Source organism: Battus philenor, unplaced genomic scaffold (assembly GCF_028537555.1).
Source record: "Battus philenor isolate CCGP_79_NKW_IND1 unplaced genomic scaffold, ilBatPhil1.0.hap1 SCAF_6, whole genome shotgun sequence".
NCBI classification, from domain to species: Eukaryota; Metazoa; Arthropoda; class Insecta; order Lepidoptera; family Papilionidae; genus Battus; species Battus philenor.
Genome location: NW_027181726.1, coordinates 4752203 through 4779537, shown reverse-complemented (window position 1 = coordinate 4779537; position 27335 = coordinate 4752203). Strand labels below are relative to the sequence as shown.

Here is a 27335-nt window from a genome sequence, read left to right as displayed (position 1 = left end):
CCCGGCGCACAGCAACTTCGACGCTGTCCTCATGGGGCACACTAACCTTCCATAGTATAATAAATAAATACTAATATTTTAATGTATTTAAACCAGTGATTGGGACCAAGTGATAAGTGATACGGTAAGTTAGTTTCCACGTTATAAATCTGTGATGGTGTTACCGAACGGAACTGTGGTTTGTGCATTGTGTTCAGTGTTGCCGTCCTAAAAGTAATACGACCTTGGATTTGAGCGATAAATGGATGTTTCTAGTGCGAATTCTACAGCTAATGCATAATTAATTACAATCTCAAAGAGCGTGAATAATTTTTCAAGAATATCGAACAGCGATTTACTTGATAAATCCCAGTGTTGCTGTTCGTAAATAATAACGCATAACAGTGGAAAATTTTAAAAAGGAACAAACTATAATATTACTGAAAATAATAAATAATGTTTAACATATTTCTCAAAAAAACATACTACATTCTATTTATGATTTAAAATACACATTTTTAACAATAAAGGGAAATCCTGAGAACCCAGTAGCAATCTTAACAGATAAATTATTACCCACTCATGATGCGCTTATGTAATTTAATACGACAAGCAAATATTATAATCTTTTGGTTTTAATTTCGTAAATATTAAAATATTTCTAGTATTTTTTGACGTTATGACGTTTCTGTTTGAATAAAATATTTGGCAATTGTTTTCTTTAACTCAGTATGTGAAGGAAGGTTATCATCTATTATTTCTTTATCGGTTATCATCTTTTATTAGAGCTCTTTAAATAATAACTAATTTTAAATATTCTTTTATTGCTTCAGGCATAGGAATAAAACAGTGATAAAGACGAGTAATAAATGAAGTTCGTGATAATATATATCAATATGACGGTGTTTGTGTGGTAGATGCATGCTTTTAAATAAGTATAAACTAGATTAAATTTGCTTTTTATTTTTATTAACAATGCTCTGTGTGTTTAGTTATTCAGAAAAGTATATTGAATTAGGCTATCAGCTGGTACAGGTAAAATTCTATGTGATTGTGACGGACACAGGATATTCAAAAGTTATAAGTACAGCCTTAAACAGACGTTCGGAGATATTAAAATGAAGTTTTAAAATTTAAATTTGTTACATTCACAAAAATTTTAGTCATTAATCCAAAATCTTGCCGTTACTAAAATCCTAAGTAAGAAAAGGACCAATATTTAGCCACTTCCGCACATTAGTGGCTAAATATTGGTCCTTTTCTTACTTAGGTTTGACTTCCGCGAGGTAACCCCTGATTCCGTTAAATAGTTACTAAAATCTATCCAAAGAACAAAAAAACCGTCTCTTTACACATACACCTATGCATTAAAAAAAGCGCCATATTTATTATCAAAATATATATATATAAAGAATTATTGGCAATATTCTAAAAATATGGAATAACATTAATAATTCTCTTTTCTTACAACAAATCGCTTCATTTTTTATATTTTTTTTTCTTAATAATTACAACATGAAGAATTTCACTGTTTCATCACAGAATTACTTTTTTCAATTAGAATAGGTAAGAACAACATACATGCTTCAATTAATTAGTAAAAAAACATAATTGAAACTATATATGAAACTCTTTTATTTTACTTAAAACTAATTTTATTAGTTTCTGTTTTATACATATAACTAAAATTCTATTCTATTAGGATTAGTAAAACTTTAGTATACAATAGTTATTAAAGTTAGTTAAACATTAAGGTTTTGATACATTAAGGAGAACACTGAAATTTTTAACTATTAAATAAGAGGAAAGTCAAAACTAACATTAAAATTAAATAAAGACCAGACTTGCCAGAAAGAACTCATAACATAGAATTTAGGCGACTTTAAAATAATAATGTTACAGGGATATATTCACCCTTAACCACATCTAAAACATTTTCCACAAAACATTTATTTGTATAACAATAATAAATAACGCTCTTTATTGTAAAAATGTTTTCTTTGTCCTTGATGTCTAGGTCATTCTAAATCGTTTAAAAAAGTTTTATTCTAAATCAGAAAATATTTCATAATTTCTTATTACATTCAAAAATGGAAGTTCACTAACATTCTCTGCCCGTAAATATACAAAATGTAACAGAGAAATATTTTCTCGTTAATTTCCGAAAAAAAATTTCAAAAGTAGCTTGTAAATAACCTTATCATCCAGAGTATTTACTTATCTCATGGACATCTGTTTCCGTAAGCTCTGTTTTGATGAAGCTGCACAAAACTTAAATTGACTAGCATCATAACGTCAATCAATATACCATAAAACACTTATATAGATTAATATAAAAGAGCGCCTGATTAAAATATTAAATACAACAGCACAGTAATATTATTTTAAAAGTATTATCACATTTCAACGTTAAGTTATTCCTCAAAAAATAGTAAATAAATCAAAAGTTAAGGCTTATAGATGGGCTCATATGAACCTAAATATTATTGCACGACAAAGTTTCGACGATTTTTTCAAGGTGCAAAATATACACTTTTGTTATATTAGAAAATTACTTAATAGATTTTAAATACTGTAATACAACAATCACAAGTAAGATTATTTTATCACAGAAAATTTCATGGTAATCGGTGTACGCAAAGTGATATTAATTTCAAAGTGTAATACAATTATCAAGTTACAACACTGACTCATTGCACTTAAGAATCTAAATCAGGAGCCTAAATCTTATTCCGACATTACACGTGTAGTATTTAAAATTTGGCTGCAAAAAGTTTTGCCAGCCCCTCATATCAATCCAACTCAGCAACAAATCCCTCGTGTAGACGGCCAACTTTGGACCTGCCAAAGCATATGATTACGACACCCTCAAGAACTATAATTCTATTTCGATTATTACCTTCGCCTGTTTATTTCTAGATGACGAATAGCCTTACGAATATATTCTCTGATAGTAGTTACACGGCGCGTACGCACTGGCCCACATCGGCACCTATCGTTATCGAGGAATTTTAAAAGCATGTTTTATTCTCTACGCATCTATTCCGCACTTTGAGTTGTTTGTTGTTATTAATCGTCTTGATTTAACTTGATATTTCTACAATAGGCCTATCTAACTCGGTAAACTATGAAATAAAACGCACGGTTTAAATATATTTTCATATAGGGATAAAAATAAATAAATATCTAAGAAATAAATCCAGATAATCGAATATATTATTACTCCCAGTAAATTGGTAGATAATCTGGATAATGTATTTTTTAATCGACCGTTAAAGTCATTAAAAATCACCACATCTTCTACCACAAATGTCTGTATTAGATTGATTGTAGCAGCTAAAGAAGTCAATTCAAACAAAACACGCTCGAGAAGTTTATCAAAAAAAAAGTTTTAGTTATTTTCCTTAACATGCTAATTCATAAATTGCTATACATTCATTATTAGATTGATTTGAATATTTTGATTGAAACATTTTTTTAAGAGCTGCGTTTACCGTTAGTGTTTGATTTCTTTCCTACATTTTTATTCCACCCACTAAAATAGCTGTTAACATTGGCATTCAGCTGTTTCCCTGTGATTTTCTATTTTGAATTTCTAAATATAATCACATTAGTATAACACAAGGCTGACATTTTTCGTTAGTCGCTGGCAGATCGTTATCAGAAATAAATATGTATTTCAGTTTGTCATAAAAATCACGATTAATGTTATTAAAATGTAAAGTGACGTGCTGAGACCATTGTATCCTCAATAATAAAAATCAATAATGTAAAAACATACTCCTAAAATAAGTGCAGAATGATGCAATTTACTAAAAGTTCTTACAAAAATAGTTTAACATGGTATATTTTAATTGTTTTTATAATAATAAAACAGACAATTACTTCACGCTTTAAAATATAATACGCTAACCCAAGTCAATAAGCATTAGGCCTTACATGAGAAGTTGAGGAATAATTAATATATATTAATTATTTTTGGCTTCAGAATATTTATTTCATCAATCAAAAAGTTTCTTTTTCCAATACATTTTATTAACATCAAACATTTTTGACGCGTTTGAACTACGGGGATGAAATAAATATTCTGAAGCCAAAAATAATTAATATATATTAATTATTCCTCAACTTCTCATGTAAGGCCTAATGCTTATTGATTTGAAACAATCGCCTTTAAAATTAAATATTTACACATTGTTTAATGTAGTTTAAAATTATTTTGAATTTATTTAATTGTATCTTTATATTGTATCATTATTGCGAAACTTTTTTCTTTAAATTTTTTATAATTTTCTTTATTACTTTCGTTATATTGTGACGTGTTTATGTTTTACGTTTTCTATGCAATTTGCAAAGTATTATTAAATCTCGTGGATTTAATGTCTGCTTAGTCTTACTACTGTCTTACTGATTTTAAACAAAAGCGTAGCTGATACGCTTATTATTTCAATTATTTTTATTCTTATTAAAGCTAGGCTGCTTTTTAAATTTGTTTCGGAATTTATTTTGTACACTTGCATATCTTCTGCTAGTTCATTAAGAGAAAATATGAGGTAATTAACTATTTTTATTATTAAAACTATATCAGTATTAGGTAAATAACAAACATTCTAGTTTGAGTAACTTTAACTTAACGTTTTTATTACACGTTTTAGTTTCTTTACATATTAATTTATTTCTCATAATAGACGACAGTTGATAAGTGAAAAATTTAAAGGGTTGATAAAATAGTAGTTACTTTTATTATTCCCTTTAAATTCCAGACTAATTTTGTAATAATCTTCTTACTACTATTCAATTCCTTATTCAGACAAAAGATTTAGTTAGGGATGGGTAATTTACCTAGTTTTAATTGAATGTTTTGTTTGTTAAAAGAAGTTAAGGTTTTACGTTGAGCTTTTATATGGTAATTTATATTTTAATAAGAACAGATAAATAATGAATAATACTAGACAACACAATAGAACAGAAGGCCAACTGCTTAAGGTTCTGGAGTGAAGGCAACAGACCGGCAAGAGCAGCGTAGAACGTCCCATTGACAAGGCGGAAAGTCGACCTTGTTAAGGTCGTTGAAAGACGCTAAAAGGGAATCTATGAAGGAAGCCTATGTCCAGCTGTGGGCGTTCTACGGTTGAAGTGATGATGAAATTTTCATCTACTGGTAATCATGGACAAGGCATACGTTTATTTTTCGCCAATGACAAAATATTTTCGCCCTTTCACATTTACAGTTTCATTTTCATATCGCAGAGTGCTCATAGCGCTTTGGGTTAAGTATTTTTACAGTAAGTAAGCTAAAAACGTTTCTCATAAGCCTTATTTCCAGCCCTTAAATAATTTATTTCAATAGTTTATAAAGCTGTTAAATCTTCGGTCGCTTAGCAACGTATATTGACTGTCATTATTATTTAAAGGTACACGAAAGTGCCTTGATTCAGCTGTCACGTGTAGAAGTGTACTTACATGGCATTCGATTCTTAAAATATCAAAATTCTTAATGCCAGTCATTGGGTTGGAGTCAGGATCATTACCTAGAAGCAACCAACTAAACAGAAATAAAAAGAAAACTTCTCTACGTCATGTATTAGACAATAGATTATTCAAAACCTTAAACACACGTTAGCCTGGTCAACAGATATGTGTAGATAACGAAGTCGACTAAACTCGCCTTCCCCGCAAATAGTCAATAGGCTTGGTGTTTAATTTCCTTAAAAATACTCCAGTATAGTTTTAGGCTATTATTGTTTTTTATAACACAAATGTACTGTTGAGTTGGATATGTACATATTCATAATGTAAATTTTCTAATCTTTTATGGAAAATCTAGGACAATACATAATATTAAAAATAAAAAAATATATATTATAACCCAGATTTTATTGCGTACAGACGTCATAATAAAAAATCACACTATTTTTTTTCTTAATTTTTGCCATTTACTTAGTGTGTAAATAATTAAAATTGCGGTTATTATAAATTCAACTAATATAATATATATCAAACAAATTGCTAAACTAACAGACTACTTCCGTCATGTCAAGTATTGTAATAAAGTAACGTGTGTGAAAATTTATGCATTATTTATTTTAATCACTTTAATTCAGCTGCGGTCGTTGATCTTAAGATAACCGTTATAAACGGCCAAGGACCGAGAATTCAGGTTCACGCCTACAAATAACCACGTTACTAAATTGCAAAATAAACACAACTAAAACAAAACCATTCACTATGAAACATATTCTATAACTACACATAAATTGTTTGTACTATACATTAGCTAAATCAAATCATAAATGTTGAAAAGCTATGGATTAGCTATTGCATTTGCTACTGTTCAAATTAGCTACTATTAATAAAGCCACTTATTAAAAGTTCGAATTCACTGTTTTAATGAAAATATTTTGTAACTGCTGCAATATATTAAAAATATATATTTTTTAAATTGTCCCTTGTCCCAATAATTGTTGTTTCTGTTCTTTTTTAGCGAAAAGCCCGCGACATGTTTTCTCTTACATCTATCAAGAGAATTCATTTTAGAGCGTGCAACGGGTACCTGTAATTCACAAACACGTCACAAATAGTGGTACACCATTCGAAATAAAAAACGTATAACTTTATTATGGTACCTTTCGAAGTGTTAGAATTTTTACGAGAAAAAATATTTTTTTATTGTTATTACATAAAAAAATTTAGAAACCTCGATTCGAACCCCGTAAACAAACTTAATAAATAATTATATATATATTAGTGCAACCGGGAAGTAACGTCATTTCTGTCAACATATTTTACAGAAAAACCGATTGATTTTTACCGCACTGGCATTGAAAATTTGTATACTACATGGCAAAAGGTTGTTGATAACGAAGGTGAATATATTGTTGATTAGAAATAAAAAATTGATAAAATTGTTGTCTTGTGAATTTAACATAAGAGAGCGACATTACTTACCGGTTCCAGTAATAGTTACAATTAAAATTTGTTAACCTACAAATCAAGTTTTAGCAATAAACACGAAAAAAGATATCAGTATTAAAAAATAGTATTAAAATTGTTCCAAATATAGTGTAGTAAATCTGGCACGATAAATTATTACGCTTTATTTCTGGTGAAAAAACCTCTATTATTTTAGAAAAAGCACTTAACATCTGTAAAACCTAATAAATATTAAAATCACAAGTGGCGATTTTAAAAAACCAAAAAAAAATCATGATACGCAGTTTCGAACTTTCAAAATGGCTACCGTTTTTTTATTAAATATGCTCCTATAAAATTTCGAATTTATAGAATTGCACGTTTTCACATATTATTTACTGCAAGTATATTTTACACAAGTAATTTAAAAAGTCACGTGTGTATTCTATGAAAAGGAAAATTGAAAAATAGATGAAAAATATTTTTTTAAAACGGTACAAACAAAAAATTCCCCAAAGGATACCAAATTAAGAAGAACGTAAGTCTAAGGATACAATGACATACTGTATAATTACGAAACACGCCTTTAACATGAATAAAGTTCTTTTAGTTAAAATTTTATATTTTTCTTAATACACTAGGTAATGATTTCTGTCGTAATAATTATGTCAAAATGAATATATATTAACATTCTCTAGACCGTATGTCGAGCGATACGAAAATATTCCATTACATAGATCAGAGTCACAAAGAAGTCAACCCTTGCCAGCAACTAGCTCCAATGTCGAACTGTCAGCTACGCTCCAAATATACTTACAAGAGATAATAATCACTAGATATTTTGAATAATTTTTGTATGAAATTATGAAGTCTGGGATATTGTTCTTATTAATGAAATTATTGTTGAATATACTTCATTTAACGTCAAAAATAAGTTAACGAGAGAAATGCCTTATTAGTTTTATTTTTTTCCTTCATTATTCTTTCTTTTAATGTTCAATATTTAATTAATAACTGGTAGAGATATTGGACAGAAAAGACAAAATAACTATTTTATTTTATATTGGGTAAGAGTTATAAAATCATTTATTTTGTAAAAGTAGCCTTGGCAGAATTTACGTAAAAATTAAAAGAAACCATTTTAATGACATAAACAACGATCGCACATTTGTATAGTATCGGGAGCTCGACCCGGGCAGCGCCCGCTATAAAAAGATCATCATAGAACGGCGAACGATGGCGGCTGTGCGACATGCAACCCTGGAAAGCGACTCGGCTATGCCATCGAGTACTGTTGCCAAAATAATTAAAGAAATCTCCGTCGATGTCTCTCCGCCTCGCACGCTCCGCGCCCGCGCCGCTCTAAAATCGTCGCTCTTTGCCCGGGAGTCGCTACTCGGGGCGCGGCGGGAAAACATCTCCCGCGTCACTCTTATTTCTTCTTTCCTTCTCGCAGCTGTCGAAAAAAAATATTCAGTAAGTCCCTAATTTAAAATCCATAAAACAATTTATCGTGAGTGAATTAATATTTGCAGTGGAATACAGTGTTGGAAAGGGTTTAATGAATTTAGTGTTAGTAATTAAGTGTGATAAAGTGTTACATAACGCTAAGAAAATTATGTAGCTATTTCTTCGATTTTAAAAATACCGCACTTTCTAGGCGCCTGCGGAACTAAAATAGCATTACATCACGTGGTACCATTTCAACCTATAGGATTGCTCCACATTTATTCGAGATCATAAATTATATTTGTTATGGTAGAATTTTAATCCATACTCCGACTTCTCTATTTTTATATTTTAAAAAATAGGAAGCTTGTAATTTATTTTTTATCTATTGTTAAATCATTTTAAGTAAAAAGAGAAGCTGCTTTGATTTACTGGTTCATGACCGTTGTAACAGGTGGCGCTATGATCTACAATCTTCTACGTCAGTCTAGGAAAAAATGACGGCTGGATTAGATACGTGTTCGTGTAGTTTATGATATTTACGAGAAAAAGTATTAGCTTAGTACAACATTTAGCCTTTACTCTATATAATAAGATTGAGACTATTTCATTTAAGTGAATTATTAGAGAAGATATTATCTTCTCATGCATTATAAAAAATAGGTGAGTGTGCTATGGTCAAGTTAAACTGTCTACTACATAGGAAATCGCTTGTTATCCTTCCTAGTTCCTGTACTGTGTCTAAATTTTTTATTCGACCCAAATTTTTGTGTTAATCTTTAATAATGTACTACACTGGAATTTGTAATTGCACAACAGTAAAAGGTTATTTTAGTCTTATTAAAAATAAAATGGATGAGAATTTGAAGATGTAAAATGCGCAATAGAAATATGATTTTTAAAATAAAAAAAAATCCTAACTTTACTACAATTATTAACAACTGCGTCATTAAAAAAAACAACGCTAACATAACCTCAAAAGCCTTCTAGATGTTAATGATGACTTGTCATTTCTAACCTAAATTCACTTTTGCATTTTAGAACTGACGACAACGTAGAAATTCCACCATGGAGGACGCTCATACGAAATCCGTGGACGAAGTCTTAGGCTACTTCGGCACAGACCCAGACAAAGGCCTGTCTCCTGATCAAGTTAAAAGAAACCAAGACAAATATGGCCCAAATGGTAAGTTCATGTTTACTGTTGTTATATATTCTTGTTAGAAATAGACCTTTAAGAGCAGAGCAGTCTCACCCATTAACTTGTCATAATTTTGTATTAAAAAATAAAGATATTAACACCTATATTTCTAATGGAATCATTAAAGACAAATTAACACTGAAATATTATTAATGATTTTACAATAGCAAACTAAATTATAATAGTTTTAATTGAGCAAGTTACATGTTAGTTCTAAGGTCAATATTGATCTTTGAGAATAACATTTACATGTATATCCTGTTATTTTTAACATTTTTTTAACTCTTTATGTAAAGTATAATGATTTTTCATGTTTATTATTTTTTTTTATTGCATCTAAGTTTAAAAAGATCCAACAATTTGTTTTTATTGGAACATGTCACAAGTCATTCATCTTCTGATTATATACATTATATATAGACAGACATTATAAAATCATTTAATTTTTTTTCGATAATGTATTTTTATTTTGATTTCATTTAAACTTTGCTTATAGGTTACAGAGGCATTGTGTTTTTTTTATTTATTATAACTTGAAAATTACATTAACTGCTTTATATCAGTGCAGAACATAAGTACAAATTACACCCTAACAAGATTTTTGTTTGTTTCTATATAAATAACTTCCAGCATGGTATAGATTAATTGAATACTATTTTATAAACAGATTGTATTAAATCTGAATACTAAGTTTAGCAAGTTTTTCTATGCCTTAACTTCCACAATGATAAAAAAATGAATTAAAAAGGAGATTATACCAATACTATTGAAATGACAACATTTGCTTTTTTTATTCTATTTTACAATAAATGAATATTAACAGGCTAGACATTTTAAACTTTCACTTTACATAATAACAAGTAACAGTGCAGGTTTTGTGTAAAAAAGAGACTATTGTTTGACCATTTCCAAGTGAAAGTTAATATCTAACTTTAGATATTGTATGCTTTATAATATAAGTAAATTAAAACCAGAAATGGTAAAAGTTAAGTTTTACTATTTTTTTACCTGATAACCTAATTTTCATTGGTAAATAATTAAAATAGTACATTTTTAAAAAAGTAGAATATGCTATTTATATAAAAATTTGGCTTGGCTGTAACAGTTACACAGAAAAGTTACAAAATTTAATAAAATGTAACCTTTGTAATTCTTATTATCCTTAAACGTTTTTAAATGTTAAGGTACAGCAGGCAAGACTTTTGAAAATATGTACTTATAGATATAACATAAGTTAATTATATCAATACATATTATAATTACATATATTATTTATCTTATCAATATTTTAATAAGAAAAAACATTTATTGACCACATTTTAAAAAAACTTTATGTGCTTTCACAATACATACACATATTTTAAAAGTAAAACTTAGAACACTTTCTCATACATTCAATAAAAAAATATATATTTTAAATCTTCTATTCTTAATAGTTTCTGTCATATAACACCGGGACAAAATTGATGACAAGCTCTTTTAATACCATTCTAGCCTCTACTTTCTTCTGGGCAGTAGTAACAGAGAGTCCAGTTATTGACTTGATTTAGTCAGACCACAAAGTGATTGTCCACCTGGCCTTTTACTATTAAATTACATACAATTTTGCTACTATCAGTAGTATGTTAAAGTCATGCATTTGTCTACAGGGACAATGTGTCAAAAATAACTTAAGACTTATAGCTAACATAACATGATAGCCCAGTCTTGATCTTGAAATTCTTGTACAAGATTTTTCTCATGACAAATCTCGATTTTAATATGAAATAATGTTTTACTAAAAGAACCAATTGGAGAATTTGGTTTACAAAGTTCCATTCAAGTGGACCTTAAGCTAACTTATGTATTGAGTAAGACTGAATTAAATTTGGTAGACAATTTTGAATATTCAATTGAAATGCGGTGGTGTGGTTGAAAATAAAGTCAGGAGTGTCAATCTTACTATAATAAATATAATGTACTTAAATATGTATAGACAAAGCATTTAAAGTAATTAAACCCTTTTCTCCTTATTTCTTTAAACACTATTCTTATTTTTATAAGGTGCGAACTGTCTTTAGCATTAGCAATAATCTAATTTCAGAACAGGAATTGTTATCTATCGTTTTATTTGGAAATTTTCTGTTGATTTTTGGCATGCAGTATAAAGATAGTTGCAACATATAATTACAATGAAAAACCAATTATTACACATCAAAAACGTAGTTTATTAATCAACCATTTTAGTATTTAATTTTAAAAAATTACAGCAAAATTGACTAATTATAAATGCATTGTGACCATGTTTTATCTGAAAAATTTGTTTGAAAATAGTGTGCTATAAGTAATAATATAATGGTTGTGTATAATGTGATGTATAAGTTAAAATCACCAATGTCGATTTTCCGCTTAGAGGGGAATTCATTTCATTATAAAATAGACAGTGAGAAAAAAACTTAAATGATTTTATAATATTATGGTTTAATAATAAAATAGATTACCTTTAAAATTAAAAATATATCATGGGTTCATATCAATAATTAAATATATGAAACATGATTTAAAGCTAGTTTATTAGGCATTGGCACATAGTAGTATTTATTGTTAGGAATATAAAGAAAAAATATAAAAGGTAAAAAAGAATGTTTTTCTTTGTTACTTTCCTCAAAATTTTCAATAATTTTACTACCATATTTTGGGCAAGTTTAGACACACTAATTCTTCCTAAAATATAAATAAATTAAAACTTTTTTTCAATTATGAAGTATACTTAAAATAACTCTTAGTTACCAGTTTACCAGTAATGGGAATCATAGATCTTAACCAGTTTTTTATCTAATTTAATGGCTATCTGTTGCTGCTCGCAAATTAGTATGTAAAATACGATAAATAAATAAAAATAAAGATGCGTAATTCAAATTACCGATATTTAACAGTTGGTTACATAGCCAACAACAGCAAATATGAAAAACCTATTAAACATTTATATCATACTATCCTGTGACTAGGGAAATACAACTGTTATAACAGGCTAATACAACTGTTTATTTATTTATTTATGTCATAGGTACATAGTTATGCGATAATAGCTGCTATCGCTATTATATATTTGTAATTCTAAATAATAATTCTATTTAAATTTTCGGTCAAGGTCTTATTAGAGACCTATAGAGAAGGCATAAGCACGGGAAGTTGTAGGGCTGGAATGATAATAATTTTTTTGCTACATTATTTGGGATATTATTTTAAATTAAATTTGGTTTAGATTAAGTAAATATTAAACACGTTATTGATTTTGTATTGCTTCGTTGACAAGTTATAAATAGTCGCGTTAGATGTGGATGGGGTGTGAGGTGGACGGCAGCGGTGCGTGTGCACCAAACCCTTCAAGCGTTCACCGCCACCATCTACAGCCGCTCACCTTACGTTCTTTTGCACCTTATTTATTCATAGAAGCGATAAACAGTACTTTTAATATACATTAATATGACACGAGTAGTTGACAATTATATTTACCTGGGACTAACTTTCCAGCTAGTCAAGTCCAACTTCATTAAAGAGATCACTCTCCGAATTCAACTCGGATTTGAGGTCTGAAACACCTCGTCCAAAATACCGCAATGTCTAAAGAATATAGTCTTCGACTAGTGTGTGTTGTGAGTGATGACATATGAATGACGTGTTCGTTTACGACAGGTCTTATTCCCAACGTTACCTAGAGAACGATTGACAGAGCTATACTCAGACCTTCGTAAAAAGATCGAATCAGAATTGAGATTCGACGAAGAACTAAGGTTACTGACGTAACTCGAAGTCGGACGTAAACTCGTCTAAAGTGGCAGTGGACCAGTCAAAAATTTTTTTACCTCTTTTTAGTAAATAGTATCAAATTAAACGCGGCTTTATACATATTAAACATTTTACAAAATCTTAAATACACTAATTAAAGCAATCCGCAAACGTTTGACGGAGCCTTTGTGAAACATAAATGTTATTTTATGCAACATAAATATTTGCACTGAAATTGCAAACGGGATGCAAACAAGATATAATACAATTATGATAAAAATTCACGACAGACTGGATTCGCATGGTAATACAAACAAAAAAGTGATATGTATATCTAACTATGCGATGTTTATGTTGCAGAACGCTATTTAATATTCGATAAGCAGAAGCTTTAGCTGATAATTTAGATTACGGAATTGTTTCCCTTTTGTTCTTTGTATGTTCATGCTAAATCCAAGAAGTCAACAATATTAATGGACAAAATAAAAAGTATACTAAAAAATAATCTATGGCGAGCTTTAAGCGAATTGCATACAGCCACTAAGCATTATAATTAATTTTTTTAGTTGTTTAGCCCATAGACGCCCACTCCAATACATAGGCCGTCCCCTAAGATATCTAAGGGGGGGTATACCATAATCGCCACCCTTAACAGGAGCTTTCGTTTTGTGGATCGCAATAGATATTATGATACGCACAGAAGGGTGCTGGCTATCCTCTGGAAACTTTTTGTTAGCAGTGGCAATCTTATAGTCAAGGCAAGTCTCATTCATCTACCGCTAGGTTATTACTGCTGCTAATCCTAATTTTTTTTTAATAAAAAAATAACCTCTATTATTTAGATATATTAAGCTACTAAATAGGTACCTGATATAAACATTCACAAAAATTCTGGAAAATCAATGGATGTAAACAAACTATTTTTGTCGATACTTTATACTAGCACTAATTCTGTTACTTCTATATAGAAATTCGGAAACTCAACGTTAGTGACAGTTGCCGTAATTCATGCTATTCATTATATATAGATAATTCTTTTCAATATAAAATAATAGCAATTCAGTCGTAAAATAATAATAACGGCGGGTGTTAGTAGTTAAAGCATATCACCAGAGCACAATTCGAAAGAAACGAAAAATAAATATCACTCTTAAATTCTTATTTTAAAAAGGATCCAAAATAGATAATAAGACAGAAAGAGGAGGGGAAACAAGCATAACCCATCATAACACTCAATATGATGGGTTAATTCTCTTCATCATCATTGTCATTTCAACCATAAGATGTCCGCTGGAGATAGGCTTCCCTTACAGTTTCCTATAAGACGGGCTGGTAGCGGATTGCATACAGTGTCTTTTGACAACCTTAAGTGCTTTTACACTTACTGGGCTAGGGTCTACGCTATAGAAACTTCAGCCCCTAGCGACAATGGGACTTGCACACTGCCTCATCAACTATTCAACCACTGGACTGTCTGTTACTTTCGTTCACCTATGGATCTCCACATTACTGTTTCGATCTCCTAGAGAAATAGCATAGCTTGTTGAGCAGCTAGCTGTGACCTTGCCTATGAGTCCAGAAGTGAGAGTATATAGTGGATGATATCGTAGAGTAGACCTTCATCTTAAGGCACATACCACCGTGCATTGGTCTATAGACTTTAATCCAATGTTTCCCTGCGAGGGGCCCATGTCCCACAGGTGGGCAGTGCGAAAATAGACACGACACGAGTCGCATAACGCTTTCGCATAAATATAAAAATTATGTATGGTTACTCAAGGGGACGTAAAAATTTTAGAAAGGTTTAGGTGGGACATGGCATAAAAAGAAACGCTTTAAAAATAATTGGGCGGGTCAAAGCCATAGGCCTATCGTTGTTTATTTTCCTCCATAGCGTTAGCTGTCAAATTATTTTGCTTCATAACGTTGTGTCTAAACTACGCGTCATTTCACTTCGAGCTTGGACACAATACGGAACACTTCAAACCGAAATAGAATCGAGTTAAACCGACGTGGAACAATATCCCGGCGCTTTGATATCTTACGGCGCCGACAGTCGATTATCAACTCGCCTAATTCAATTATATTAAGTAAATCTTTATTAACGTACGAGATTTTAAATGTTATAATAATTTTTATTTGGTACGATATTAACAATAACACATATCATAGTGATTAAACGTAAATATTGAAACAAGTCATATTTCCACAATTATTTCTTACAAAAAGTCGTTTATCAACTAAACAGTACTTGTGGAAGTTTGATAAACATATATTAATTACATGAACATATACATATGTCATTAAAATTATAAATATTATTATATTTATTTAATTTTTTTTAATGAATTTAAAAATTCATAACACAGGCTTTTGAAACATTTATGCTAACGAAAGGTGCTTTTAACGATAGTATAGAATCGGAGATGAAAAACTACAAAAATTTCAATATTCTTACGAATTATTTACATAACGTAAATATCAAAAGAATGAATGTATATTTATAAAAGTAAACATAAAAATACCCATGTGTAAGGGAAGATGACTATGATAGGTTGAAATATTCCCCCTTAAAACGAAATCATATAACATGGATATGGGACAATAGCTGACTTGAATTAAAAATTGAATAGGAGTGCATTAAGCAGTTAATGGAGAGCTGGAACGAGCCCGAGTGGCGGGGCGCCCGGGAATGTTGACGCGTGATGTGGTGAGCTCAGAGTGCCTAGAGACTAAAATATAATATAGATGTACCAGCAGCCGGTTTATTTTGGACTGCCTACGTTGGCGGCTTGCGTCTACAAATGCGGCAGACGCGCTATCTTCTCATCTATTATATATTTATTAAATAAATATTCTTGCTCCCAAAGATCATTTCAGACCGCTGATTGTCGGATCCATTTTAATATTCACTTATAAAATTTAATCAATCACTATTAAATTAACCCACATTTTCAATATATTCGACATAAATTACTTTTATATCGAAATATTAATGATTACGAAAGGCTATTAGTTTATAAATGAGAGGGCACTAATCACATTCAAGTAAAAGAACTCTTCTTTCTTCTTTATCTTTCTTTCTTTATTATCAATTCACATATCCGAAAAGAATGAAAACACAGTTGCATATAATTACTCACCGCCTGTATATTATAATTGACTATTACAATTTACATCGGTTAGTTGTGATATTGTAAGAAATGTGTTATTCCATAGGTTTACTTTGTCATTCGGGCTCGATTCCATTGTATCCCCCATTGATCCAAAGTGACGAAGCGCCCAGATGCTAACAGGGCGTTATCGATGCGTTGACTAATTGCTTACATTCGTCTCGGCTCGGTTGGCGGCCGCGTTGTACGCAAATAGAGTCGATCCGATTGACTTAACGCACGTTGCCTGATTACACACGTCTATTGAGACCTAGAGAGCTGCTAGTTTAACCGTTTAATAAGGCCCCGCGAACGTGATCGCCTTGCTTAGCGGTAATGCGGACAAACATTTGCAATACACGCGGAAATTAACGACGCAATCTAACCAACGAAAATTACACGCAAATCTGTTCAAAGCACGTACACGTTACTTGCCACAATTCGGTGTGACGCAATGCACCGTATCACCATAAAACAATTCATCTGCTAATTTGTTTAATTAAATCTCAATCGTAACAATATTTACAAATACAATTGTGTGATGGTCTTCTTTTTTGAATTATGGCATTGTATAGTCAACAAGGCATTTCAAATGATCTCTTCCTTTCCAAAAGGCATAGGGTGAAGATTACTAAGTATCGTTACGTCAATGACGAAGCGAGGTCGGTGTACACAGAACGTGTGGGTCACGCACGTCACGGACAGACGTAGCCTGACCCAATGTGACCGTGGCTCGAATAATTAACATACAAAACCAAATACCACAGAAATATCCCTCCGAGAGTAACATCTTTATTTCATTACCCACTTAACAAAGGTTAAGTCAGACGTCTCATATCTGCCCTTGACGATATCGTTCATATTTGCTCTAACAGAACACATCGCAACTAAATTAAACAAAAAAAAACTACCAACCTCAATACATAAATACTTCTTTATCTGTAATGATAAATAAATCTTGCACACACTAACAATTCTTTGTTTAAAAGTCGAGTACAAGCTGTAAAAATATAATACTTTATCTGATTTAAGACGATATAAAATATGAAGTGTTAATCTAACAATTTTCCGATAACGTACCCGATTTAACGAAAACGAAGATTTTTTAAAAGTTATCTAAATTATAAAAGCTTTGCCTATTTAAAAAAGTAGGTATTGCCTATTAATTTTTATCGATGCTTGCTTAATATTTGGAAAAGTTTTTTGAAAATTTCCAGATATATAGTAATATTTAGAATCAAGTTATGATAGCGGTGAGATGCTTTACACCTATCCAGTCAATGTACGCGTATTTATGTTTTCTCGTAACTGCCGAGATACATCGCATGCCTGCTCTGACTGGTTTATCGTTTGTAAAATTTACTCCTTTGATGTTTTGTTCAAACCTCTAATTATGGCGCTTTTCTGTTTCAGAACTGCCTGCGGAAGAAGGTAAGCAAAGATTATGTATCATAAAACACATATCTCTTACAACGTTATCTAAAACAAAAGAAGTAATGTAATGAATTCCACATGAATTAAATCTTGTTGTTCATCTACCTATGTAATCAAGTAAAATTACATACCCAATAGACATCTACACTATTTAATGTCCACTAAATCAGACAGGAGTTTATTTATAGTGTATTTCAATTACGATGCTTCCAAGTTAACGGTCTGTGGAGCGTTACAATTATATAATATCTTGACCTCATTTCATTTCCCGCTCTAGACGAAGATTACGTCAAGAAGCCTTTTAAACGCCTTCTTTATCCGCGAGATTCTTCTTTACCTGATATTCGATATATGTTTATGGTTTATAGGCAAAAGTATATGGCAGCTAGTACTGGAACAATTCGACGACCTGTTAGTGAAGATTTTGCTGTTAGCCGCTATTATTTCCTTCGTAAGTAATTTATCCAATCGTAAGCGGTAAACAATGTTCTAAGTTGCGTATTAAAATATTAATTTTTTTCTTGCAGGTTTTAGCTTTATTTGAAGAACATGAAGACGCATTCTCAGCCTTCGTAGAACCATTCGTTATTTTATTAATTCTTATTGCTAACGCGGTGGTAGGAGTATGGCAGGTAACTACTTTTTTGTTATATAAACATCAAGTGAAATTTTTATAGAAACTATTTTCAAAAACTAATTTTGTATCTAATTTTTAATAACATGCATAAAACTGGATTTAGGTGATAGTGTTTCAATCATTATGAAATTAAATTTGCAAGTAAAACATTCTTATTCCACAGGAACGAAACGCAGAATCTGCCATCGAAGCATTAAAGGAATACGAACCCGAAATGGGTAAAGTTATAAGAGGAGATAAACCCGGCGTACAGAAAATCCGAGCTAAAGAAATCGTGCCCGGTGATGTTGTTGAAGTATCCGTCGGTGACAAAATTCCCGCCGATATCCGCCTTATTAAAATCTACTCTACCACAATCCGTATTGACCAGTCCATCCTGACCGGTGAGTCGGTCTCCGTCATCAAGCATACGGACGCTATTCCCGACCCTCGCGCTGTAAATCAGGACAAGAAGAATATCCTTTTCTCTGGTACTAATGTCGCCGCCGGTAAAGCCCGTGGCATCGTCATCGGCACAGGCTTGAACACGGCCATCGGTAAGATTCGCACGGAAATGTCCGAGACTGAGGAGATTAAGACACCGCTGCAACAAAAACTCGACGAATTCGGTGAGCAGCTGTCTAAGGTAATCTCTGTCATCTGCGTTGCCGTCTGGGCCATCAACATCGGCCACTTCAACGACCCCGCCCATGGTGGAAGCTGGATCAAAGGTGCCGTGTACTACTTCAAGATTGCGGTCGCTTTGGCTGTCGCCGCTATCCCAGAAGGTCTGCCCGCTGTCATTACCACTTGCCTCGCTTTGGGTACAAGGAGAATGGCAAAGAAGAACGCTATTGTCAGGTCGCTGCCATCCGTCGAAACTTTGGGCTGCACATCGGTAATCTGCTCCGATAAAACCGGCACTTTAACCACTAACCAAATGTCCGTCTCCCGTATGTTCATTTTCGAAAAGATTGAGGGAGGCGATAGCAACTTTTTGGAGTTCGAGATCACTGGCTCCACTTACGAACCTATTGGTGATGTGTATCTGAAAGGCCAGAAAGTCAAGGCCTCCGAGTTTGACGCTCTTCACGAAATGGCCACCATCTGTGTTATGTGCAATGATTCCGCTATCGACTTTAACGAATTCAAACAAGCCTTCGAGAAAGTAGGCGAGGCCACCGAAACCGCCCTGATCGTGCTCGCAGAAAAAATGAATCCCTTCAATGTGCCCAAATCCGGTCTCGACCGTCGCTCCTCCGCCATCGTCGTCCGTCAAGAGATCGAAACCAAGTGGAAGAAAGAATTCACTCTTGAATTCTCTCGCGACAGGAAATCTATGTCGACCTACTGCACACCGCTCAAGCCCTCCCGCCTCGGCAACGGCCCTAAACTCTTTGTCAAAGGCGCGCCTGAAGGAGTATTGGACCGCTGCACTCACGCTCGTGTTGGAACCAACAAGGTGGCTTTAAGCAGCAGCTTGAAGAATCGTATCCTGGACCTCACCCGCCAATACGGTACCGGCCGCGATACTCTGCGTTGCCTTGCGCTCGCCACTGCTGACAATCCAATGAAACCTGACGATATGGACCTCGGCGATTCCACCAAATTCTACACTTATGAAGTTAACCTCACCTTTGTTGGAGTCGTGGGCATGTTGGACCCTCCTCGCAAGGAAGTCTTCGATTCTATTGTCCGCTGCCGCGCTGCTGGTATCCGTGTAATAGTAATCACTGGCGACAACAAGGCCACGGCTGAAGCTATCTGCAGGTACTGTGCACTTGTAACACACGCGGTAGATAACAATGTAACCATGTTTTCGAAACTTAACACATATCATAACTTTCAGGCGTATCGGTGTGTTCGGAGAAGATGAGGACACGTTCGGCAAATCCTACTCTGGCCGCGAGTTCGACGACTTGCCCGTATCGGAGCAACGCGCTGCTTGCGCTAAGGCTCGCCTGTTCTCCCGCGTGGAACCCGCTCACAAGTCCAAGATCGTTGAGTACTTGCAGAGCATGAACGAAATCTCTGCTATGGTCAGTATTTTTTTTAATTACCTTTACTGCGTTTCGTAAAACGCATTTAAAAATACCTAAGTACATTTTGGTCTTATCGAGTCCTCTGCTCAGACATCTGTATACATGCAGAAACAAGATCTCAAACTCAGTTTTCTTTTGTATTACAATGTTAATATTATTGAAACACAAGTCAGATCTCAGTGATAAAAGTTGCGTACAGTACCTTCTGTATGTGCTATAATCCACCACGCAGGCCCGATTCTATAGGTAATATTAATTTAATATATACATATATATAATGTTGAAATTAAACCGTGCCTCCTTGTAGACCATCTAATAGGAAGCAAGGTGATTGGAAGTATGGCCTATAATCCGCGCAGAGTACATGTACACATATAATACATTCATAGCTAAAGCACAATACGATTAATGTCTCATCAATAACTAAATATCAATCAAACGTAAACTCAACGCGATTAATCACATTATCTTTTTTGTGTCATCTTTGAAGGAGAGAATTAAATTTATGATTTCCACATTAAGCCCACACAAACATCAAAGCTGATCGGACTTTATACCAACTAATGGAAATAAATATAGATTCAAATGATACAATACCGCCACCTCCCGATACAGATCGTTGTTATAACACAATATATTTATGATGAGAATATATTTCTGAATATTTATTGCATTGCTAACAATATCTTCAAACCAGAACATTAGCTGGCGTTATTTAATGTTTACGTATCGTACCATTGAGAATGCTTTCCAAATTGTTTATGTGAAGCAGTTGGTACTGTTTATAAACAGCCTGCTCCAACCTATCAGGGCATCATAGGATATTATAACAACAAAGAAATTACTAAAATGTCCTAATATTAAGCCAATTCAACAGTTAGAATTTATATTATTACTGTCCAATATCCCTCAGTGCTTTAAGACAAAAGTCTACAACTAAATCTGTGTTACCAATGACGACTTATGGCAAAGAAACTTAGTCTCTCGCTTTGAGCCTTTGGCAAACTCACAGTCCCTTGACGGGCCATGGAGAGGGCCTTGGTCGGAATTTTTCTACGAGATCGATAGTAACCGCGCAGAATACACTTTAGGGTCGTTGACAAGGCTGACAGTAGACCTTGTTAAGGTCGTCGGAATACGTTGGATGCACGCCGCTTTCGACCGTTCTTATTGGAACTATGTGGGCAAAACCTGAGTCTCAAATGAACGTAACACAAGGAAGATTTGATGATTTTCATGTCTTAAATTAAAGATGTAATAATTTTCATCAGTCGATCGAACATGGAATTAACCTGTTTTATTTAAAGAATTAAATGCAGTCTTTATGGTGTTAAAAAATAAACGTTATTATCATTTTTTCAGACTGGTGACGGTGTGAATGATGCCCCTGCTCTGAAAAAGGCTGAAATCGGTATTGCCATGGGCTCCGGTACCGCTGTAGCCAAGTCCGCCGCCGAGATGGTACTCGCTGATGACAACTTCTCCTCCATCGTCGCTGCTGTTGAAGAAGGTGTGCAATTATTAATTATTATATATATTAATTGCCCTGGCCATTAATCATTTTTAGCATACAAAAAAAAATTCTGGCATCGCCCCAATCCTTTTGCGGATAGAATTTCGATAATTCCGTTCTTAGCTGATCTCTACTTGGTAAAAAGAACATTTCTACAAAAGCTCAATACCCTATAGGTATAGGAAATTTCTTATATACTCATAATATAGAAGATTGTAATGTAATTGTTATATTAAATATATGTAACTTGTCATTAAATGAAACTGAATTTATCATCAGGTCGTGCCATCTACAATAATATGAAGCAGTTTATCCGCTACCTAATTTCATCAAACATTGGTGAGGTGGTATCCATCTTCTTGACGGCTGCTCTCGGTCTTCCTGAGGCATTGATCCCTGTGCAGCTTCTGTGGGTCAACCTGGTCACTGACGGCCTTCCTGCCACAGCTTTGGGCTTCAATCCTCCCGATCTCGACATCATGGACAAACCCCCGCGTAAAGCTGATGAGGGTCTAATTTCTGGATGGTTGTTCTTCAGGTTTGTTTCAACGAAAAGTAATTTCGATTTAATTCATGTATATATATGAATGCAAAATGTGTATATAAATATATATGTACATATTTGTTGTAATAATTTTACACCGCTTTGGATACAAACATACAGTTTACTCCATTTATTAAATTTCCTTGTTCAACCAGTGCTTTCCTGCAATTTCAGCAAAGTAATTTTTAAGAAATCTTATCTTTTCCTTGATGAGACTTCTCTATTAATTTGACAATTTGCTTTAAAGCTTAGGTGAGAGTTTATTAAATATTAATAATGTAATAACACGATGATCTTTGACAACTCGTATAGTTATTTTTTATCAAACATTATTTTGGCTATGTTGGTGTTATAATATCAATTTTTAACAGGCAAATTTAAAAGTAACTATTTTTCTATAAGAATTAGGGCCTTTATTCCTAATACTTTTCTTCTAGATTAAGGGCATTATAGCTCCTATAATTAAGCTAACTAGACATTTCTCAAATCCATTTTCCAATTGTGGTACAGTATTATATTTTGTATTACAGTATTGATTTATAAATACAATCTGTGTCATATACATTGAAAATGTGAATGAATTTAGGTACATGGCTATCGGTGGTTACGTCGGTATGGCTACGGTCGGAGCTGCTTCATGGTGGTTCATGTACTCGCCATATGGACCTCAGATGACTTACTGGCAACTCACCCATCATTTACAATGCCTCAGCGGAGGAGATGAATTTAAGGTATTTACCTCTCATCCTTCCAATATAATTTACAAACTTTATGCTATAGTTGAAAATAACATCTTAATATAATTGAGTGATCAATTGATATGGGTAAATTATATGAAAATGGACTGGAAAATGGGACAAGTTATTCAAGTGTTATATCCGAAGATTAGATATATTTATCTAGTAATTCTTTTTTAGAATTCATAGAGGGGGCTTTATTTAGTAAATAATTGATATATTAAAAAAAATTCTTGTCTAAGTCTATACTTATGTAGTAGATGTAGTTCGTTGCTTCATACAAGTAGGTATCATTATTTGTCGCATTAAAATCCTGGGACTTTCAATACCAAATTAGTCTATATTTAAAACATTGCCAAAAACTTTAGGTGAAAATGACAGCCTACTATTAGCCAATAATTTATAAAGTAAATAACATGTATCATGATAACATTATAGGGCATTGACTGCAAGATCTTCACCGACCCTCACCCAATGACGATGGCGCTATCTGTGCTTGTGACCATCGAGATGTTGAATGCTATGAACAGCTTGTCAGAAAATCAGTCTCTGGTGACCATGCCTCCGTGGTCCAACATGTGGCTTGTCGGCTCCATGGCACTCTCCTTTACACTCCACTTCGTCATTCTGTACGTCGAGGTCCTCTCGGTAAGTACTGACATATTGATTGGAATCCACTCATCTGGATAATCTTATAATAAAATTAAAAAACTTTAACATTGTATTGAGAAAACAAACCGTTTATACATCAACAATATATTCAAATCATTTTGTTCCTCTCTCCTTATAGACTTTAAACAACAGCAGTTTGTTTCATAAGGATGTGGTAAATAATAATATGTTACCAACTTCACCTCCTATGATTGATGAATTATCGTCATTATACCTTAAAACATAATTTATTAATATAAATAATATAATGCAATTTTTAAAGTACCAACTTTGAACTGTATATAATCTGCGAGTTTATTTTTTAACGCGTATATGTGGATTCAGGCCGTGTTCCAAGTCACGCCGCTGTCGATAGACGAGTGGGTGACAGTGATGAAGTTCTCCATCCCCGTGGTCCTCCTGGACGAGGTGCTCAAATTCGTCGCGCGCAAGATCTCCGACGGTAATACGAGCACGCTGCTTCACTGGCTCGACGGCATGCAATGGATTGTGCTCATGTGGGCCGTCTTCTTTGGGATCATCCTCTACGGACCCCTATAAGCTGGCCCGATTGTGTTCCGTGACATCCCCTTTTATTTATACCTAATACCCTCCCGATTCTGCACCGCCCACCCTAATACCATCGTTTGATTCATGCTAGAGTGGGCGGTGTCGATGCCGCTGTGGAAACCAATGGACGATGAGCTCGGCTCACCACAGTATCTAACAGTTTGAAATGCTAATCCCGGAGCACAACGTGTGAAGTGACCTAGTGCACGCATCGTTCGGACCACCGAGGACTCCTAGTGAATTCGACGAGTGACAAATGAACATCCAAACAATTAGCGGTGCTAAACTCATTGCGACGTTACGCCGGCTAGGACGCTAGCCACCTACCTAAGTCTAGTAGAAGTCTTTGTTACGTTAGAAGTAGATCGAATTGAGCCGTGGCTCGTTTTGCATTCTGCATGTGCGAGACAATAAATTCATTTTCCCTTATCAATCTCCATTATCCGTGAGCTGTCTGTACAGAGTTACTTGATGAGTGGCTGTGAACACCATCCCATATATTTAACGAAACACCAAATTTCTATTCGTTTTACAAGAGTTTTTAAGGCTGTAAGTTTATAAATGTTATTCAAAAATTTCACTACATAATGCAGTTTACCTAATTTTATATTAGACCTGCACACGGCTCAGTACCTTGTCCATGTGGACTTCAGACAAATTTAACTTACTATTACTAGTAATGTGCATTGTTAGCATAGAGTAATTTATTGTAAGTATATATATATGGTTAGGCTCAGCATTTTTTTTCTTAAATATTTTCAGTGAACATCAATTTCCTATGTCATTTCTGGTTGCTTGTTAACATACCCATTGCATTTTTCCATTTAGTTTTGAGCTTGTACTCAGCAGTGAGTATTACAGCTGCTGACTTTTGCTCCTTTTTCTAACCTTTGACTAATTTAAAGAATGTGTTATGCATTAATTTAACTTTGTACTCCGTTCTGAAGATTTGCAATTAAATTTATTTCAATGAATTTACAATATTTATTATGATGCTGAACTATATATATAATAAAGTCGTTCCGTGTAGTCAAATGGTTATATCATGTAAAACTAAAATATTTAATGAAATAATTTATAAAGCAATATATTTAGTAATTGTAACATTCATTAAAACAAACATGTAGGTAAATGTTTTTAGTGTTGAATATTTTACAACTATGAAATATGTTTTCAAAAATTAGGAACAGTCACTGGAGACATAATATTAACGTTAGTTTTACTAATTGTAATAACGAAATTTGTCCATTTTTTTAGCAATAAGGTACAGGTCCGTACATACATAAGTTTTTTTTTCTATATTAAGATTCTGCATGTTTGTGATGCATGTTCTCGCAGAGAGACAAGTTTTGATTGGATTTGATTTGCGACAAATATTGTTTAAGATTCTTTGAATATATGTAATGTACAGTTGTTATACCGAGAGACCATTCTGGTCACATACAATACATTTAATCTACACTGCACAATGAAGGGCATGCTCAAAATTTGTTATGAACATCCTTGACCACAGACTGTCATAAATGATACCAAACGTACCTAAATGTACATAAGCAAATAGATACCCTTTGATTACGTTAATTAAACTATCCAACCAAATGTTTGTTATTTTCCTTAATTCTAAATCACAAAACCAACCTTACATTGTAATAATTTTTCAAACCACTTGCACACCCCACAATTTGGATTAAAGAACAGGTACTGTTTCTGCACATTTTACTAACATGTTTTTAGTTTTCCTCCTAACAATACTAGAAGTTTTGCAAGCTTAAAAATTATTGCTATTGGTTATTTCTATTATTTAATTCGAAATTAATAAAAAATTACTTTATGACAAAACTAGTAACGATTTAATATAAAACAAAGCATTGTTCACTTGGGAAGTTGTCACAGTGGCTTCGTTTTATTTTTAGGTCGCGTTGCAAAACTTATCACCCAAGCGCCACGTGATCCGGGACTAAGGGGCCCCTCCTGTCCTGTCCTTCCCGCATGCACTAACGTTGTGTTGTCTGCCCCCAGCCCAGCCGTCGTGGAAGCTGTAAGCGCCGGGAGCCACCGCAGCACCGCACGCATATATTCCATGAACACTCATTGTTTGTTGTGATCCCGCAGTGAAAACTCCACACTTAATATAACTACGACACGGTTGTGATCTCTGCACAGAGCCAGTAAGTTGGGACGGCGGCGCTCGAGGTCCACATCACACTAACGCTAACGTTGTTTTGCAGCGAACGAGGTGGTCATTGACAAGTGGTAAGCGCCACCGATACATAGTTCCTCACCTGCTTCTCTCTGCTACTTCGACCGCTCCCGTCTCCCAATATACCATTGGCTTTTTGTTTCCGCGCAATTCGCGCCACACCGGGAGGCCCGCCGCTGCGCTCGATCACCGGAGAGGACGTGTTCATAACGTGTATATACTATACAGTATATTTAGGAGGTTTAATCGATTTGTTAAATTACGTTGTTTTTTTTTTTCAAAGACTACATGGTGCCCGTCGACAAAAGCAGTGCGATAAACTATTGTGTACTTAAGTTGACAGCATGCTATTAATTTATTACTATATTTTATGTTATTTCTAGTTTGCTTATCTAGAGTCGAATCTATATTTCTATTTAGTGCTGACGCCTCGACGAGCAATATGGTGTCTGTAAGGGAAGGATATACTTATTATCCAGTGTTTGGGACCTAAAAAGTCCAGAAAATTAAACATACCTGTACATTTTAATGTATTATTGTTTTGTACAATAAATCGTTATAAAATAA

The 27335-nt window shown here is 33.4% G+C and overlaps 1 protein-coding gene across 5 annotated transcripts; it reads left to right on the top strand.

The window, feature by feature from the left end:
• Positions 1-27335, top strand: SERCA (ATPase sarcoplasmic/endoplasmic reticulum Ca2+ transporting SERCA). Of its 5 annotated transcripts, none has more exons than XM_068773723.1 (13): positions 8257-8367; positions 9382-9526; positions 17875-17892; positions 18264-18346; positions 18423-18527; positions 18696-20281; positions 20361-20550; positions 21916-22063; positions 22346-22604; positions 23197-23341; positions 23786-23995; positions 24344-24461; positions 26797-27335. In XM_068773723.1, the coding sequence occupies exons 2-13, from the start codon at positions 9409-9411 to the stop codon at positions 26823-26825; spliced, it is 3009 nt and encodes a 1002-aa protein (XP_068629824.1). In that variant the 5' UTR covers positions 8257-8367; positions 9382-9408; the 3' UTR covers positions 26826-27335. The 5 variants fall into 5 exon arrangements, with proteins under 5 accessions (XP_068629822.1, XP_068629824.1, XP_068629825.1 ...); XM_068773724.1 differs by having other exon boundaries at positions 26588-27335; XM_068773721.1 differs by lacking the exons at positions 8257-8367; positions 26797-27335 and adding an exon at positions 1-124 and having other exon boundaries at positions 24344-26567.

Excerpts from the sequence above, each read along its gene's own strand:
- SERCA (XM_068773721.1), top strand. The coding sequence starts at position 9,409 with ATGGAGGACGCTCATACGAAATCCGTGGACGAAGTCTTAGGCTACTTC. Across the intron at positions 20,282-20,360 it reads ACGGCTGAAGCTATCTGCAG|GCGTATCGGTGTGTTCGGAG; the intron begins GTACTGTGCACT and ends CATAACTTTCAG. Across the intron at positions 22,605-23,196 it reads TCTGGATGGTTGTTCTTCAG|GTACATGGCTATCGGTGGTT; the intron begins GTTTGTTTCAAC and ends GAATGAATTTAG.